The following is a 14,024-nucleotide window of genomic DNA, read 5'->3' on the forward strand; positions in this document are numbered from 1 at the left end:
ACCGGAAATGAATCAGAAGATAAAATTCGCTTCACTGCGCATCTATGTTATCGCGCCAAGCAATACCGCCAAATATGATAGAGAGATATGCTTCATGTTAATTGCAAGACTGCGTTATCTGACGTTATTCCATAAGGGTAAAAAAATTATATGCATGATAATTTGGCTTTTTGCCAACAACAGCTGTATTTTTTTATGACGCTGCACAAATTCCTGTGGCGAACTGTTTTTAGTATCGTCTGCCGGCTCTGGTACGGTGTTTTTAGCCGGATATCGTCTGCTCTGACTATGGCGCAGATTTATACGAACCTAACTTAATAGGAAGCATATTTTTCTGTTTCATCAACCTTGCCATTTTATAATAAACAGCAATTTAGTCCCTCGGAGCAGGTTTATTGAATAACTAAACTATGTTTACTCGTGGAAACATAAACATATACCACGCCCAATATGGAATTATGAGCTAGAGTCTCACAACACTGTGGATGGTTGATGCAGGTGTGTTGTATATTGTAGGATCTACACATTATCAACGGCATGTGCCCAGACAGAGCTCAGCGTAGAGATTAACATATCAGTGACCTTGAAAATTGGCCAAAAAGGTTTTCATACTGCGTTTTGGCAAGACACGCATTGTCCCAACCAAAAGTCTATATTTTACACGATGAAGGATATTAATATACTCAATTTCATTACAAACGTGTGTAAGCTGTGTCAACATGAATAATCTTTCAATATTCAAACACATATTGCACATGTTCCAAAAGATGTGAGCGATGAAAGTACCAAATGAATTAATTCAACCTGGATTTCTTGCCAAGAACATTACGTGCACTATCAAGGCCATCAGATCACCCAGGCAACCGATTCCAGCATTCAATAGACAATGTATCCTTGAACTTGAGTAGATTCTAGACCCTCTGAGGTCAATCAGTTCAGACTCTCTTTCAAACCTTTGAACTGAAAAAAACTGCCGAAATATATGTTGGACTGTTTCGTCCCTTGTCGTGTAATATTGATGAAAACGGGTCGTAACCAATTAAGTGATGTACCAAGCGCCTGCTGTCAGTGTTGGGTGGAAAATTGGGCTCTGATCTGAATCTTACGACCGTATTTGTGAGGACTGTCCTTCAAATAAATTCAAGCAACAAAAACCCTTTCTATAAGCATAAGAAATATATGCCTTGAGCTCGGTCCGTTGTACGATTCCGACTGTATCATAAGGATTGTTTATGAGTCACTATCAAATAATGATAATACCAGGTGTTGCGAAAAGGTGAGCACCCGATGGCACCCGTCACAAACACATGCAAAGGCAAGAAATGTAACCTGTTGTTTAGAATGATAAAACTTTGCTGATGTTTCCATGACCTTTGATTTGTGTGTCTAGGAATGGAATTAATTATAAATATGTCGATTTGTTTCTGATATAACATTTGGTTGGGTGACTTCAGAAACAAGGTCATGTTTACACGAGTTGCAATTGTAAACAATATTAAATCGCGACAAACAAAAACGTAAGCGTGTTTGGTCTAAGCTCATACGTTAAAGCTTAATTGTTTACGCTAGTGCATACAGATCATGACAGTGATGTTATCAATGACAAAAAGCCAGTGTTAGGAACAGCACCTTGGGTCACTCCAACTCCATTTCACGAATTCAACATAATAGCTGCATTTTAGTCTTGGTTTCACAAGCACCATATGTTAATAATGGCAGTGCTATGTAACGCTAGCTCAGCGCCCTCGAGTCATTCAACATATCATGTTCCAACATACCCTACGTCACATATTAATCAGTGCCAGATATACCTCGACATCCTAATTACAAGCAAGCATATCTTCCAGCCAAACAAGACCAATCATATGTCAGTGTATTTAATGCAAGTGAAGCGATTACAAGTGTCCCACATCGTGATGCCGTGTCGGAAAACTGTACACATACCGCACAGGACGTTTTCATTTCGCGAAAGTAAAATATTTCAATATGGCGCACGTGTAAATTTGGGATGACAAGACGTTCGTTTTACACGTTCAACCACTCAGGGAAAGTGCGAAGGCGTTTGATAAACGTGTATCGGAGAAAGCAGTCTTGCAGACCCACCACGTCTCGATATATCTTTACAACGATAGCCCTGAAACAAGCTCGTACATAGCTTGAATTCTCAAACGGATTGGCAAGTGGATTTTTGGACAAGCTCCGCGCATTGTCCAATTCAGTGCTGCTATTATTTATGATGATGTCTCGACCATGTGGAGGAGTTTGAGCTGGACGTTATCTCCGTGTCGGAGCTCCCGACAGGAAGATAGATGGCAGCATCGCCCACCTCCCATATACTGACCCCTGCTGATAAATGATGTCAGTATGTCTATGTTGTTTGTATAAGTCATTACATCCATACAGTAGCTGCCTAAATCTCCGGCGATGGGGTAGCCTCGTGGTTGACGTGTTCGCTCGTCACGCCGAAGGCCCGGGTTCGATTCCTAAAATGGCTACAATGTCATTATACAGGCGATATAACCTGTAGGTTGATGCTGACAATGTCAGTAGACAGACAGCTTCGTATTATATAAAGCCAAACCTCATTAGTACGGACCCTGCCAATCCGAACACCCAACCTCTAGACGATAACTGTTCAGGAAATTCATGTACATATAAGGACATTACCAAACCCAGAATTTGTTAAAACGGAAATTTGGAAACTGGGATTAAAGAGCTTTTCACTCTAAAATGAAAATAAAAAATACACACCACTTACACCTTGGATAGATTTTGGTTGGGAATGTATTTATTCCAAACTAATGATGCACTGTCCTTTTTAGTCAGATTTATTTTGAAGTTATTGTATATTATCTTTAGGATGCATATGATTTTTACAGTGTACGGTATAAGTCATACTGCCAGTTATATATATTTTCATAATATTTGTTATTACTTATTGACATATTCAATTCTAAATCCTACGAAACGGCGTAAAAGAATATTCGATTACGGATACCCATTTAAACCTCCATGTGGCTTATCAGCATCATGCAATTGTTATCAGATGTATATCATTTAAGAATACATTTCTTTACTCAACATTTTTTGCTCAGTAAAGATGAATTGTATGTAAGATATGCAACGCGCTTGTAAATTTGTGATAAAAAGATGGCCGCATGTGTTATTACAAAGGCTCGGCTTAGGGGCACCTGTTGCGCAATGCTAAGTACGCGGAAGAAACTACCGTCTCATCTTCCAGAACATAGCCGGTGAAAGAATAAACAAACTGGATCCATGAAAACTCAATTGTTAGTGAAAAGTACACATTGTTTAAAGGGGCACCTGTTCCTCTGACAGGATACAGAGACCCAAGGTACTTTTAGTGTATTTACACTAACTGCCAGAGGCTTACCAGACACCAGAGGCATTTACACTCAACCAATGAGGTTAACCCTTCGTCTGGAGTCAAACATCTCGATAGTCTGGTCGAATCAAGACTGTATTATTATGGGTTAAAATGATTTTATAATTTGCTCAATCTGATATAAATCGTTAATGATTAGGAAAAAACATAAGTTTCGTTTTTGAGCATTTACAATCTTTTTTAAGGAATACCTTGTGTCATCACTGTTGCTAGTGATTCATAAACACATGATCACGATACAGACAGAATCGTACAATCAACTGCTTTTAGCAGTGATTTCTTGTGGATATGGAAAGGGGTTTGTCGCTTTAATTTAAGTAGTACTTGGCATCTTCTCTATCTGAATGTTCGATTGTGACGGTTTGAGCGTTTTCCAACACTGGACAAGTCAAACACACTCCTCACAAATATATACATTAACCGTATACAATTATTCTTTGCGGTAGAATTTAAGAGAGCATTAAGATTGCGAAACGAAACACCTGTATGCGGGTGTATTAATTCTGAAAGCTTGCTAAAAATCAAAACCTTCACTTGACGCTAAAATACTCTTGGCTCTAAAGGATAGGTATAACAAGGCTTATATTACATGTGTATTTTAGATGGTGTTAACCTGATGGTTTTTGCAAAAAAATAAGTAAAAACTGATGATTTAAACAGGTGGGGAGGCTCAATCACATACATTGAAATAATTTTTGAGTAGCATTTATAACACACTTTAAGTCTATCCCTCTCTTTGACAGTTGTGATTGAGCACTGGAAATGCAGACGATATAGCAATGAATTATCGCTCTGCTTGCCTGGTGAATAAAAACATTACATGGTGATAAATTACTGAATTACATGAAGATAAAAGCATTAGAGAGTAACATCAGGTCACACTACACCTGTCATCAGAGTGTACGAATCCAATAAACGAATTCATTTCTCCTATACCATGGTGAATTTGTAAACCGAAATGCATTCATTCAACAATCCTTGTGAATTATTTTAGAATGTTTGTCATTGGCTGGAATGTCAATGTTCTTTTGCGAAGGTTGCACGTGTAGCATTTCCAAGTATGAACGTGAGTTCTCAAGATATCTGTTTCCTGCATGAACGCATTTTATTATCATTGGTAATTTATCGTAAATATGATCCATTATGCTATTTACTCGTGAATGTTTATTTGAAATTACATTATAAATTTCGATTAAAAGATTCAAATTTGTTGATTTTATTAAAACGTTATCTTCTTTATTTTTCAGCTGGACAACAAAAACAGTAAGTCGCTTTTTTACTCTTTACTATTTTATTGACATAGTTGCACGCTGTCATCATAGAAGACCGTAAAGTCTTAGCTCAAGAAAGTTTATGCGTACTTTCGGGTTTTTTCATTTTCATACCTGCGTATATATCACGCAACATTCATTCATTTTTACTTCCGTTGTCACTGTTACATCAATCAATACCTCATTCGACCGCCTTGCAATAACTATGTGGGGTTCTCACACGAACCTAAAGCATATTGCTTTCTGCACACGTCCTGTTGGCGTTCATATACCTCATAAGGTACATAAGTGCATTGTGAGCTGATACAGAATACTATTGCACATATTTCCCTGCATATAGGTGAAGTATGTAGAATTATATGCACATGCATGTATTTTTGTGTTGCGGTGAACCTCTCGCGGCAGTTACCTTACTGAGGAACAACCCAGGGGGTCCTTAGTCCAATATGTTCTGCACCTGCTATGGACTGACCCCCTACTGGTCGCCCCGCACATCTGCTTATTGTCCGTTTTGATTGGATGTAATACAAGAAAAACAATATGTTTGTTTAATCTACGAGGGGCCATCCCAAAGACATCTCAGAAGGTCATCGCTGAAAAAAAAGCACATATATCACAAACTATCCGACATGTAATCTTTACCTGTATAAACCAATATTACCCAAAACACAAAAACGGTGTTTTCTCAATGTTGTCGGATAGTTGAAAGATAACAAGCGGTTCAACATGTTTTTTTAACTTTGAAGCATAAACCACTGTTTACGTCTCCGGGTATATCGTCTTCCGCTTCCTTCACCAACATGACCTCAGTATCTACAATTTTAGATTTTTTTCTGCACAAAAAAGGCCCCCAGTCTTAAGTTGTAGTGGTGATTATACTCCAGTAATCCTGTGCAGATTATGTTCCGGCCCCGGCATGCGCGGGCAGTAGACAGCCATGTGTTGTACTATCGCGTATCACCTTCCCTTCTACGGTAAGCAGCCTCTGACGGTCTGGCTGCAACACCGAGGCTTTCACAGGGGGAGGGGTGGGGAGGGAGGGTAATTACTCTACAGCTGAGGTCGCTCTGTGTGCACGTACCAGGTGCAGTTATTGTGTAGATGTCGCTCACACCACAGCAGGAGTAGAATATAGCACATGCTTAAGCTGGAATATGTTGATTGTAGGATCGCTCATCCCCACAGCAGGGAGGGGTTTAACACATGCGTTACCTCTGTGTGCAATGAAGGTGTCGATTCGTTAGGCGACTGGGTATAAGGTGTATATTTTATGATGGTGTTCGAAATGGCTATAACTTTAAATGGGGATCGATGGGGGTTAATGTACTTGGTGGGGTGGGGGTGGTGCATTTGACTTCAGTGCCACAGCAGAACAGAGGTATTGAAATAAACATAACATTAAGTGGGTGAATATGAACGTATCATTAAAAGGATGAACATCAGCATAACATTAAGAGGAGGAATATCAACATAACATTAAGTGGGTGAATATCAACATAACATTAAGTGGGTGAATATTAACGTATCATTAAGAGGATGAACATCAACATAACATTAAGAGGATAAATATCAACTTAACATTAAGAGAAGGGACATCAACATAACATTAAGTGGGTGAATATTAACTTAACATTATGAGGATGAAAATCAACATAACATTAAGTGGGTGAATATAAACATAATATTAAGAGTGTGAATATCAACCAAACATTAAGAGGATGAATATGAACATAACATAAAGAGGATGAATATCAACATACAATTAAGAGGATGAATATCAACATAACATTAAGAGGATGAATATCAACATAACATTAAGAGAAGGAACATCAACATAACAGTAAGTGGGGGAATATTAACTTAACATTATGAGGATGAAAATCAACATAACATTAAGTGGGTGAATATTAACGTAACATTAAGAGGATGAATATCAACATAACATTAAGAGGATGAACATCAACATAACATTAAGAAAAGGAACATCAACATAACATTAAGTGGATGAATATCAACATAACATTAAGAGGATGAATATAAACATAACATTAAGTGGATGAATATAAACATAATATTAAGAGTGTGAATATCAACATAACATTAAGATGATGAATATCAACATAACATAAAGAGGATGAATATCAACATACAATTAAGAGGATGAATATCAACATAACATAAAGAGGATGAATATGAACATAACATTAAGAGGATGAATATCAACATAACATTAAGAGAGTGGATATCAATATAACATTAGGGAGGAAAAATATAAACATAACATTACGCGTGGCTGAATATCAACAGTGAATATGGAGATATATATATATATATATATCATTAAGTTGGTGAATATTAGCAAATCATCGAGAGGATGGCACAGCATAATAAATACCAACACATAATTCAAGGCATAAACATGAATATGACCATACGGCCAAGGGACTGATTATTGGCATAATGTGACGGGAATGCATACCATATCTAAATAAAAGGGAACGAATATTAGCAACACATTTATGGTTAGCACAATACATATTTAAGTAGGGCAGTTTTAGGTCAAGGAATGTAGAGAAAAGAAATAATATATGTTAAGCTAATTAAATCACACAAAAGGTTAAGATAATAAATATAATCATATGGCTTTAAGCGTACTGATATCGCGCATTGCTCTGATATTCCGATCGACAAGAGAGACGTTTCAAAACATGTCCTAGGTTCTAATATTACAGGAAATGAGTTATTCCATCGCGGACAACCAGGTCATGTGACACGCGCCAGGATCTGTTAACCCTTCTTTATTACTGCACAAGCATGCAATATCCTAGTTGTTCTTCTCGTTAAACATCGCCATATGGTTTTTATACGTGTTTTCCAGATGGGAAAAGGGAAATAATATGTGTAGCGCTGATTCAACATATCTTGAACGTTTCCGACTAAGACAATGCATGTAAAGAAACAACTGAGTGAATGCACTGGTGTTGCTGTGTATTTCTCTGTGATGTGAGATACGAGCATTTGATCTCATCACAAAGACGCCATCCGCTTTTTACATGATTATGTTTCTTGGTTTGTCAGCAACATACCCGTGCTCTTGGGTTTCACCGAAGTTGTCAACGTGTTAGACCCGCATCCCTTCTGACTTTCCTCCCTCATAAAGTCGATACACCGTGATGTAGCTCAGTCACACATAGACAGGTTGAGAAGGGGGGAGATAGGTAGAGAGAGAGGTAGAGAGAGGGAGAGGTATAGAGAGAGGGAGAGAGAGAGGGAGAGAGAGAGGGAGAGAGAGAGAGGTATAGAGAGAGGGAGAGAGAGAGGTAGAGAGAGAGAGGTAGAGAGAGAGAGGGAGAGAGAGAGGTAGAGAGAGGTAGAGAGAGGGAGAGGTATAGAGAGAGGGAGAGAGAGAGGGAGAGAGAGGGAGAGAAAGAGGTATAGAGAGAGGGAGAGAGAGAGGTAGAGAGAGAGAGGGAGAGAGAGGTAGAGAGAGAGAGAGGTAGAGAGAGGGAGAGGTAGAGAGAGAGGTATAGGGAGAGAGAGGTAGAGAGAGAGGTATAGAGAGAGGGAGAGAGAGGTAGAGAGAGAGGGAGAGAAAGGTAGAGAGAGAGAGAGGTAGAGAGAGAGGTATAGAGGGAGAGGGAGGTAGAGAGAATGAGAGAGAGAGCGAGAGAGAGAGGTATAGAGGGAGAGGGAGGTAGAGAGAGCGAGAGAGAGAGAGAGAGACGGAGAGTATTTACAATATTTCCCCACATGCCGAAAAGGAGGTTTAGTTAGTTATGTCGTAGATCTATTTGTATAATGCACTGTTAATCATATCAATCATGATTTCGTTAAATCACTGAAATCCATCAACGTTATCAGCACTATTGAACGAGCCAATTCCCAAGTAGTTCAAAGATCTGACAGTTACACGTATTTCCAGTTATCAATGTTATCAATGTGAACAGTGTTATCACACCAAGAGCACCTGTCTAGGAATCTCCCGCCCTCTCACAGAAGAGACAGGGCAGCCTGTGTTTCTGGTTCAGACACAGCTTCTGTCAGTGTCATGGATGTTCTACTTTATCTAATCTCCGTCGTTGTATGGTCATCTTGTAAATAAGCGCGATATCGCCGAATGAAAACCATTAACACCTCAAAAGAGAAATATGGTTTGTTTAAATAGGCACCGTGTCTGTCTCACTGCAGGGTACCTGAAGTTAGAAGACACACCCACTAGTTATCTCAATGTTTAAATCTAGTTCGCATGATGTCAAGATCGTCTAATCTACTTGACGTGATTGTAATGAGAAGTTTAAAATACCTTGGGTTGGAATGCTTTACACAAGCGTCACAAACAAACGTCTTATGTTTTGTGTGGAAGATCTTGTTTGTGATAAACACAGCCAGTATGATTAAATTATGGACTGTCTATCCATGTATCAGAAAATCAATTATGAATAGTATCTATGTTATTATATATTTACAGAATTTGCCTCTAAATTGTTCTCAGTCAAGATAGTGATACATGTGTATTCATCTTCATGTAGTATTTCAAAATAGAACCAGATCTAGATCCGTTTAATGTGACAGTGGGGGGAAATACAATCAGGGTACAATATATTCATTGTCAATAATGCTGACTATTTCGATGGAAATTGTACCAAGACGGTGTGTTCGGACTGGAAACAAATAAGAATGTATCTTCTATGATCGTAATCTTCTTCCAATAACTGTGGAGAAAGTACAGGCAGAGTGATTGTAAAGTACGATGTCAGCTTTAACAATCATCCATCACTATCACAACAGATAAGATTAACAAAGACGCTCACCGACTGAAGCGCCTATCCACTCCTCAAAGCACAAATATGACCACATAACCCTATATCAATTAATAAGATTGGTTGGCTGGTTGGTTGTTTAACGCCGCACTCAGCCATATTCCAGCTATATGACGGCGATCTGTAAATAATCGAGTCTGGATCAGACAATCCAGTAATTGATATCATGAGTATCGATCCACGCAATAGGGATCGATGACATGCATCAACCAAGTCAGCGAACCTGACCACCCGATCTCGTTAGTCGCCTCTTACGACAAGCATAGTCACCTTTTACGGGAAGCATGGGTTGCTGAAGACCTATTCTACCCCGGATCTTCACGGGTCCAATGAATAAGAACAAATAGATGTGGTATTAATGCGAGAAAGGTTTTAATTTTGCTTCATTTGACAACGGGCAGCCATGCGTGCTTGTGCAGACAACGTCCAGACCCCCTTGCTTACATGCCATCGTGACGTCTTGCAGGAGTGCCTGTTGAGAAAGCAGGAGCCAATTTATTTATGTAGTCACTGAAACTGATGAAAGCGCCTCGTGCTGTTGACAGCATCGCCATTTGCTTCAAGGATAACTTAATTAAAACAGTTGTTGTTAGTGTAATGTCAAACAAGCACCTGCACCTGCCTGGAGGTAAATAAACTAATGGAAATTTAATTATATCTGGTGTGGCAGTGTAAGGCCTTATTACAAGTCAATCATTCAGATGATCGTGTCATCTTACACACATTTATGTTAGTGCTTATTGTGGGTCAATCATTCAGATGATCGTGTCATCTTACACACATTAATGTTAGTGCTTGTTACAAGTCAATCATTCAGATGATCGTGTCATCTTACACACATTAATGTTAGTGCTTATTGCGGGTCAATCATTCATATGATCGTGTCATCTTACACACATTGATGTTAGTGCTTATTGCGGGTCAATCATTCAAATGCTCGAGTCATCTTACACACATTGATGTTAGTGCTTGTTACAAGTCAATCATTCAAATGATTGTGTCATCTTACACACATTAATGTTAGTGCTTATTGCAAGTCAATCATCCAAAATATTTTATGGATCAATGGTTGTAAAGTACAATCTATATTTAATAAATATATTCTTCTTCAATATAGTGTAAGATAAGTTATTAGACTGCTGAGATAAGTAAGTTATGAGTAAGTTACTTATTCATAGTCCTGCACATGCCTGTGGAATGTTTTATAAAAAAACAAAACCAATCAAGATAAATATACAAAGCCAAGTCCAGCCAGCTCTAGCCAGCTCTAACCAGCTCTAGCCAGTTCTAGCTAGTTCCAATAGACATGTATTGTGTTCATATGTCATATGTCAAACTTGTTCACAGCAAAGGGACTTACTGCATGGCGTGTATATTTTTTGAAGATTATTTAATGGAACCAATATTAAGAATAAAACTGGAACCGAATTGAACGGGATGCTGGTGATTGGGTTCCATAATAATAATAAACAACAGTAATGATTTGGAATAGTACATGACGTAGAACACTTGTAAGTGGTGCATTTGCTTGTGGTGGAATAAGTCCATACTGACAGAATGCATGTCTGGGATCGTGTTTCTTTCTTTGTTGTTTAACGCCGCACTCAGATATATCCCTGCTATATGACGGAGGTCTGTTTATACTCAAGTCTTGACCAGACAATCCAGTGATTGACATCATGAGCATCGATCCACGCAGTTTGTATCGATGACATGCATCAACCAAGTCAGCGAGCCTGACCACCCGATCCTCTTAGTCGCCTCTTACGACAAGCAAAGTCGCCTTTTACTGCAAGCATGGGTTGCTGAAGATCTATTCTACCCCGGAATCTTCACGGGTCCTGACTTAACACTAACAGTAATATATTCAGGGTGTCCCTACACTGAAATATACTTCTCAACATCTCACAGGGATATTATGAACTGAAGATTAATATGTGTCAGGTCCAATTTGTTGGTTGGTTTGTTGTTTAACGCCGCAATCAGGAAATATTCCAGCTATATGACGGCGGTGTGTAAATAATCAAGTCTGGACCAGACATTCCAGTCATTGGCATCATGAGCATCGATCCACGCAATAGGGATCGATGACATGCATCAACCAAGTCAGCGAGCCTGACCACCCGATCCCGTTCGTCGACAAGCATGGGCTGCTGCATACCTATAATTCTAACCTTGATCTTCTGGCCACATGGTCAGGGTTACTTGTACTCGTGTACATCGTGGCCAAACAGTGACTGGAGTCGAGGCCCAGCCCTCAGGGTAACGGTTGCCTTCAACTCGACGGAAAATTCCTATGTCATGGACCAGGTCCTATTTGTGTGATGTAGTTAACTTCCTGGTATAGGATACTGCTGGCTACCACCAACGAGACACCTTTTGAGAATGTCTTCAAACTGACTGAAAGATCAATTACCGCCGAAGAACGTTTTCTATGGTTAATGTAAATTGACTTTGATCTTCACACAGATGATATGGGTAGAACTGTACGTGTGGTGCGTTCCATGTACATGGTCTTTGCAATCCCAGCGAGACAGACCGCCTCCGTGGTCTAGTGGTAGAGCGTCCGCCCGGAGAGCGGAAGGTCCGGGATTCGATCACCGACCGCGTCATATTGAAAGACGTTAACAGATGGTACTTGTTGTTACCCTGCGTGGCGCTCGGCATTAAGGGGCTAAAACAAGGACTGGTCGGCTGGGAGTCAGTATACTGTGTCTGAGTTGGGTATTCATCAGTCCGGACTACGCACGTCGCTATATAAGTGCAATAATCTTGGACGCGACTTTACAGTTTTAGCCTAATTTAACCTCACCCAGCGAGACATTCGTCCGAAAGGGCTGAAGTCTTATTGCCAGAAGAAAGATAACATAACTTCTTGTATTAACGAAGACGTGCAATTATGTGCACGTTGCAGCAGTACATATTTGTCGTTCATCCTTGAATACAAATTACATTTACCGATTCACATCCTCAAACTTCAACCTTCACGATTTTGATGTCTCATCAACCTCAACTATCTCTTAGGTACCTCCTCTGTCCCCGAAGATGCTTCCCAACTTACGTCCACTTATAGCTTATAGGTCCCCCCCCCCCCCCCCCCCCCCCACCCACCCCCCCCACCCACAGTTTCAGCACCATTCATCCTTACCCTCCACTAATCCCCAGCCTCTACCAATTCACTGTTTCACCACCCACCCTCCTCCAACTTCAAAGCGCCAGGTGTTCAGTCAGTCATGTAGGCCTTTCAGAATATTCTACAAAAACAAGTTTACATGTGTTTGGTGTAAGGATATCCCACACACATCCAATCGAGACCTCAGGATGTAAAACAACATTTTTTACACAAATTATGTTTTTACTTTACACATTCGTCAATGTTGAGCCCCTGGAGTGACTGTGTGTTGGGTTCCTATTGCGAAATGAAGGGTAGACGTTTCTAGCTGTAATTTCATGCGGTATGATAAGACAGGAAGAGTAGCTTCTCAGAATAAGAAGCCAACAGTTGCAAAGCTAATTAGGAAATGTTTCTTTGAAGAAAAGACTTATGAATAAGGGCCGTGTGGCCAAACATGATTCTAATGTCTGCTCAGAAATGGTTATTATCGTATCATAACATCAATAGATGGGTTTCCTTCCTTGTTCGTTTTTTCCAATTTTAATTCTTTTATTTTCGCGGTTTAAGAAATAATCATTGATTTGCCTTTGCATGTGTTTGTAACGGGTGCAACCGGTGGGTCAGGATACGCTCACCTTTTCGCGAACACCTAGTATCACTACTATTTGATAATGATTCATAAACACATGCTTATTATATAGTCGGAATCGTATAATCGACTCTGCTTTATGCAGAGATTTCTTTTGGATATGGAAAGGGTTTTGTCGCTTTATTTATTTGAAAATTAATAGTTTTCTTGTCGTGAAATATAATTTTTGCAAGAACATGAGATTTTAGTTTTTATGTAGTTTTGAAATTTTGAATATTTCATAGAAGATGGTAGTTTTATAAAGCATGGCAGTTTGACAAGAAAAGAAAAAGATTCGTTTCTTTTGGAATGTAATGTAAATGGTTATTAAAGAGGTAAAAAAGGCAACACAACAGCGTCTTTTAGAAGTTCTATATAAATAAGGCTCTAGATCAACTACACACATAAATGCAAATTCGAACCTCTTCTAGACTTGAAGTATCAATGTTTTGACATATTGACACAATTTGTTGTAGACAAGAAGGAATTGCACCCAACTTCACCCAGAAGCCAGTGACGAGACAAGAGAACAATGGACAGAAGCTGTTGTTTGAGTGTCTTCTGACGGCTGACCCTGCCCCGGCCATCAGCTGGTTTAGGGATGCCACACCCATCCAACAAGGGGGTGGGTTTTACACTGATGTAAACTACGGTTATAACGAACACGCTTATAACGAACTAACCGATATAACGAACGTATTTTTTTTACTCCCGGCTATTTGTTGTATATATGCTGTATATATGCCTATAACGAACTACGGTTATAACGATCTCAATTTAGTGG

At 39.4% G+C, this 14,024-nt stretch overlaps 1 protein-coding gene across 1 annotated transcript in view; it reads left to right on the top strand.

Moving 5' to 3' along the window:
* Nucleotides 1–14,024, top strand: part of LOC139466765 (twitchin-like) — a 180,273-nt gene that overhangs the window by 28,861 nt on the left and 137,388 nt on the right. The window contains exons 3-4 of the mRNA XM_071248441.1: nucleotides 4,654–4,669; nucleotides 13,717–13,865. Coding sequence (XP_071104542.1) covers nucleotides 4,654–4,669; nucleotides 13,717–13,865 — 165 coding nt within the window. The remainder of the gene's footprint in view (nucleotides 1–4,653; nucleotides 4,670–13,716; nucleotides 13,866–14,024) is intronic.

Source organism: Haliotis cracherodii, unplaced genomic scaffold (genome assembly GCF_022045235.1).
Source record: "Haliotis cracherodii isolate W230 unplaced genomic scaffold, xgHalCrac1.p SCAF_19, whole genome shotgun sequence".
NCBI classification, from domain to species: domain Eukaryota; kingdom Metazoa; phylum Mollusca; class Gastropoda; order Lepetellida; family Haliotidae; genus Haliotis; species Haliotis cracherodii.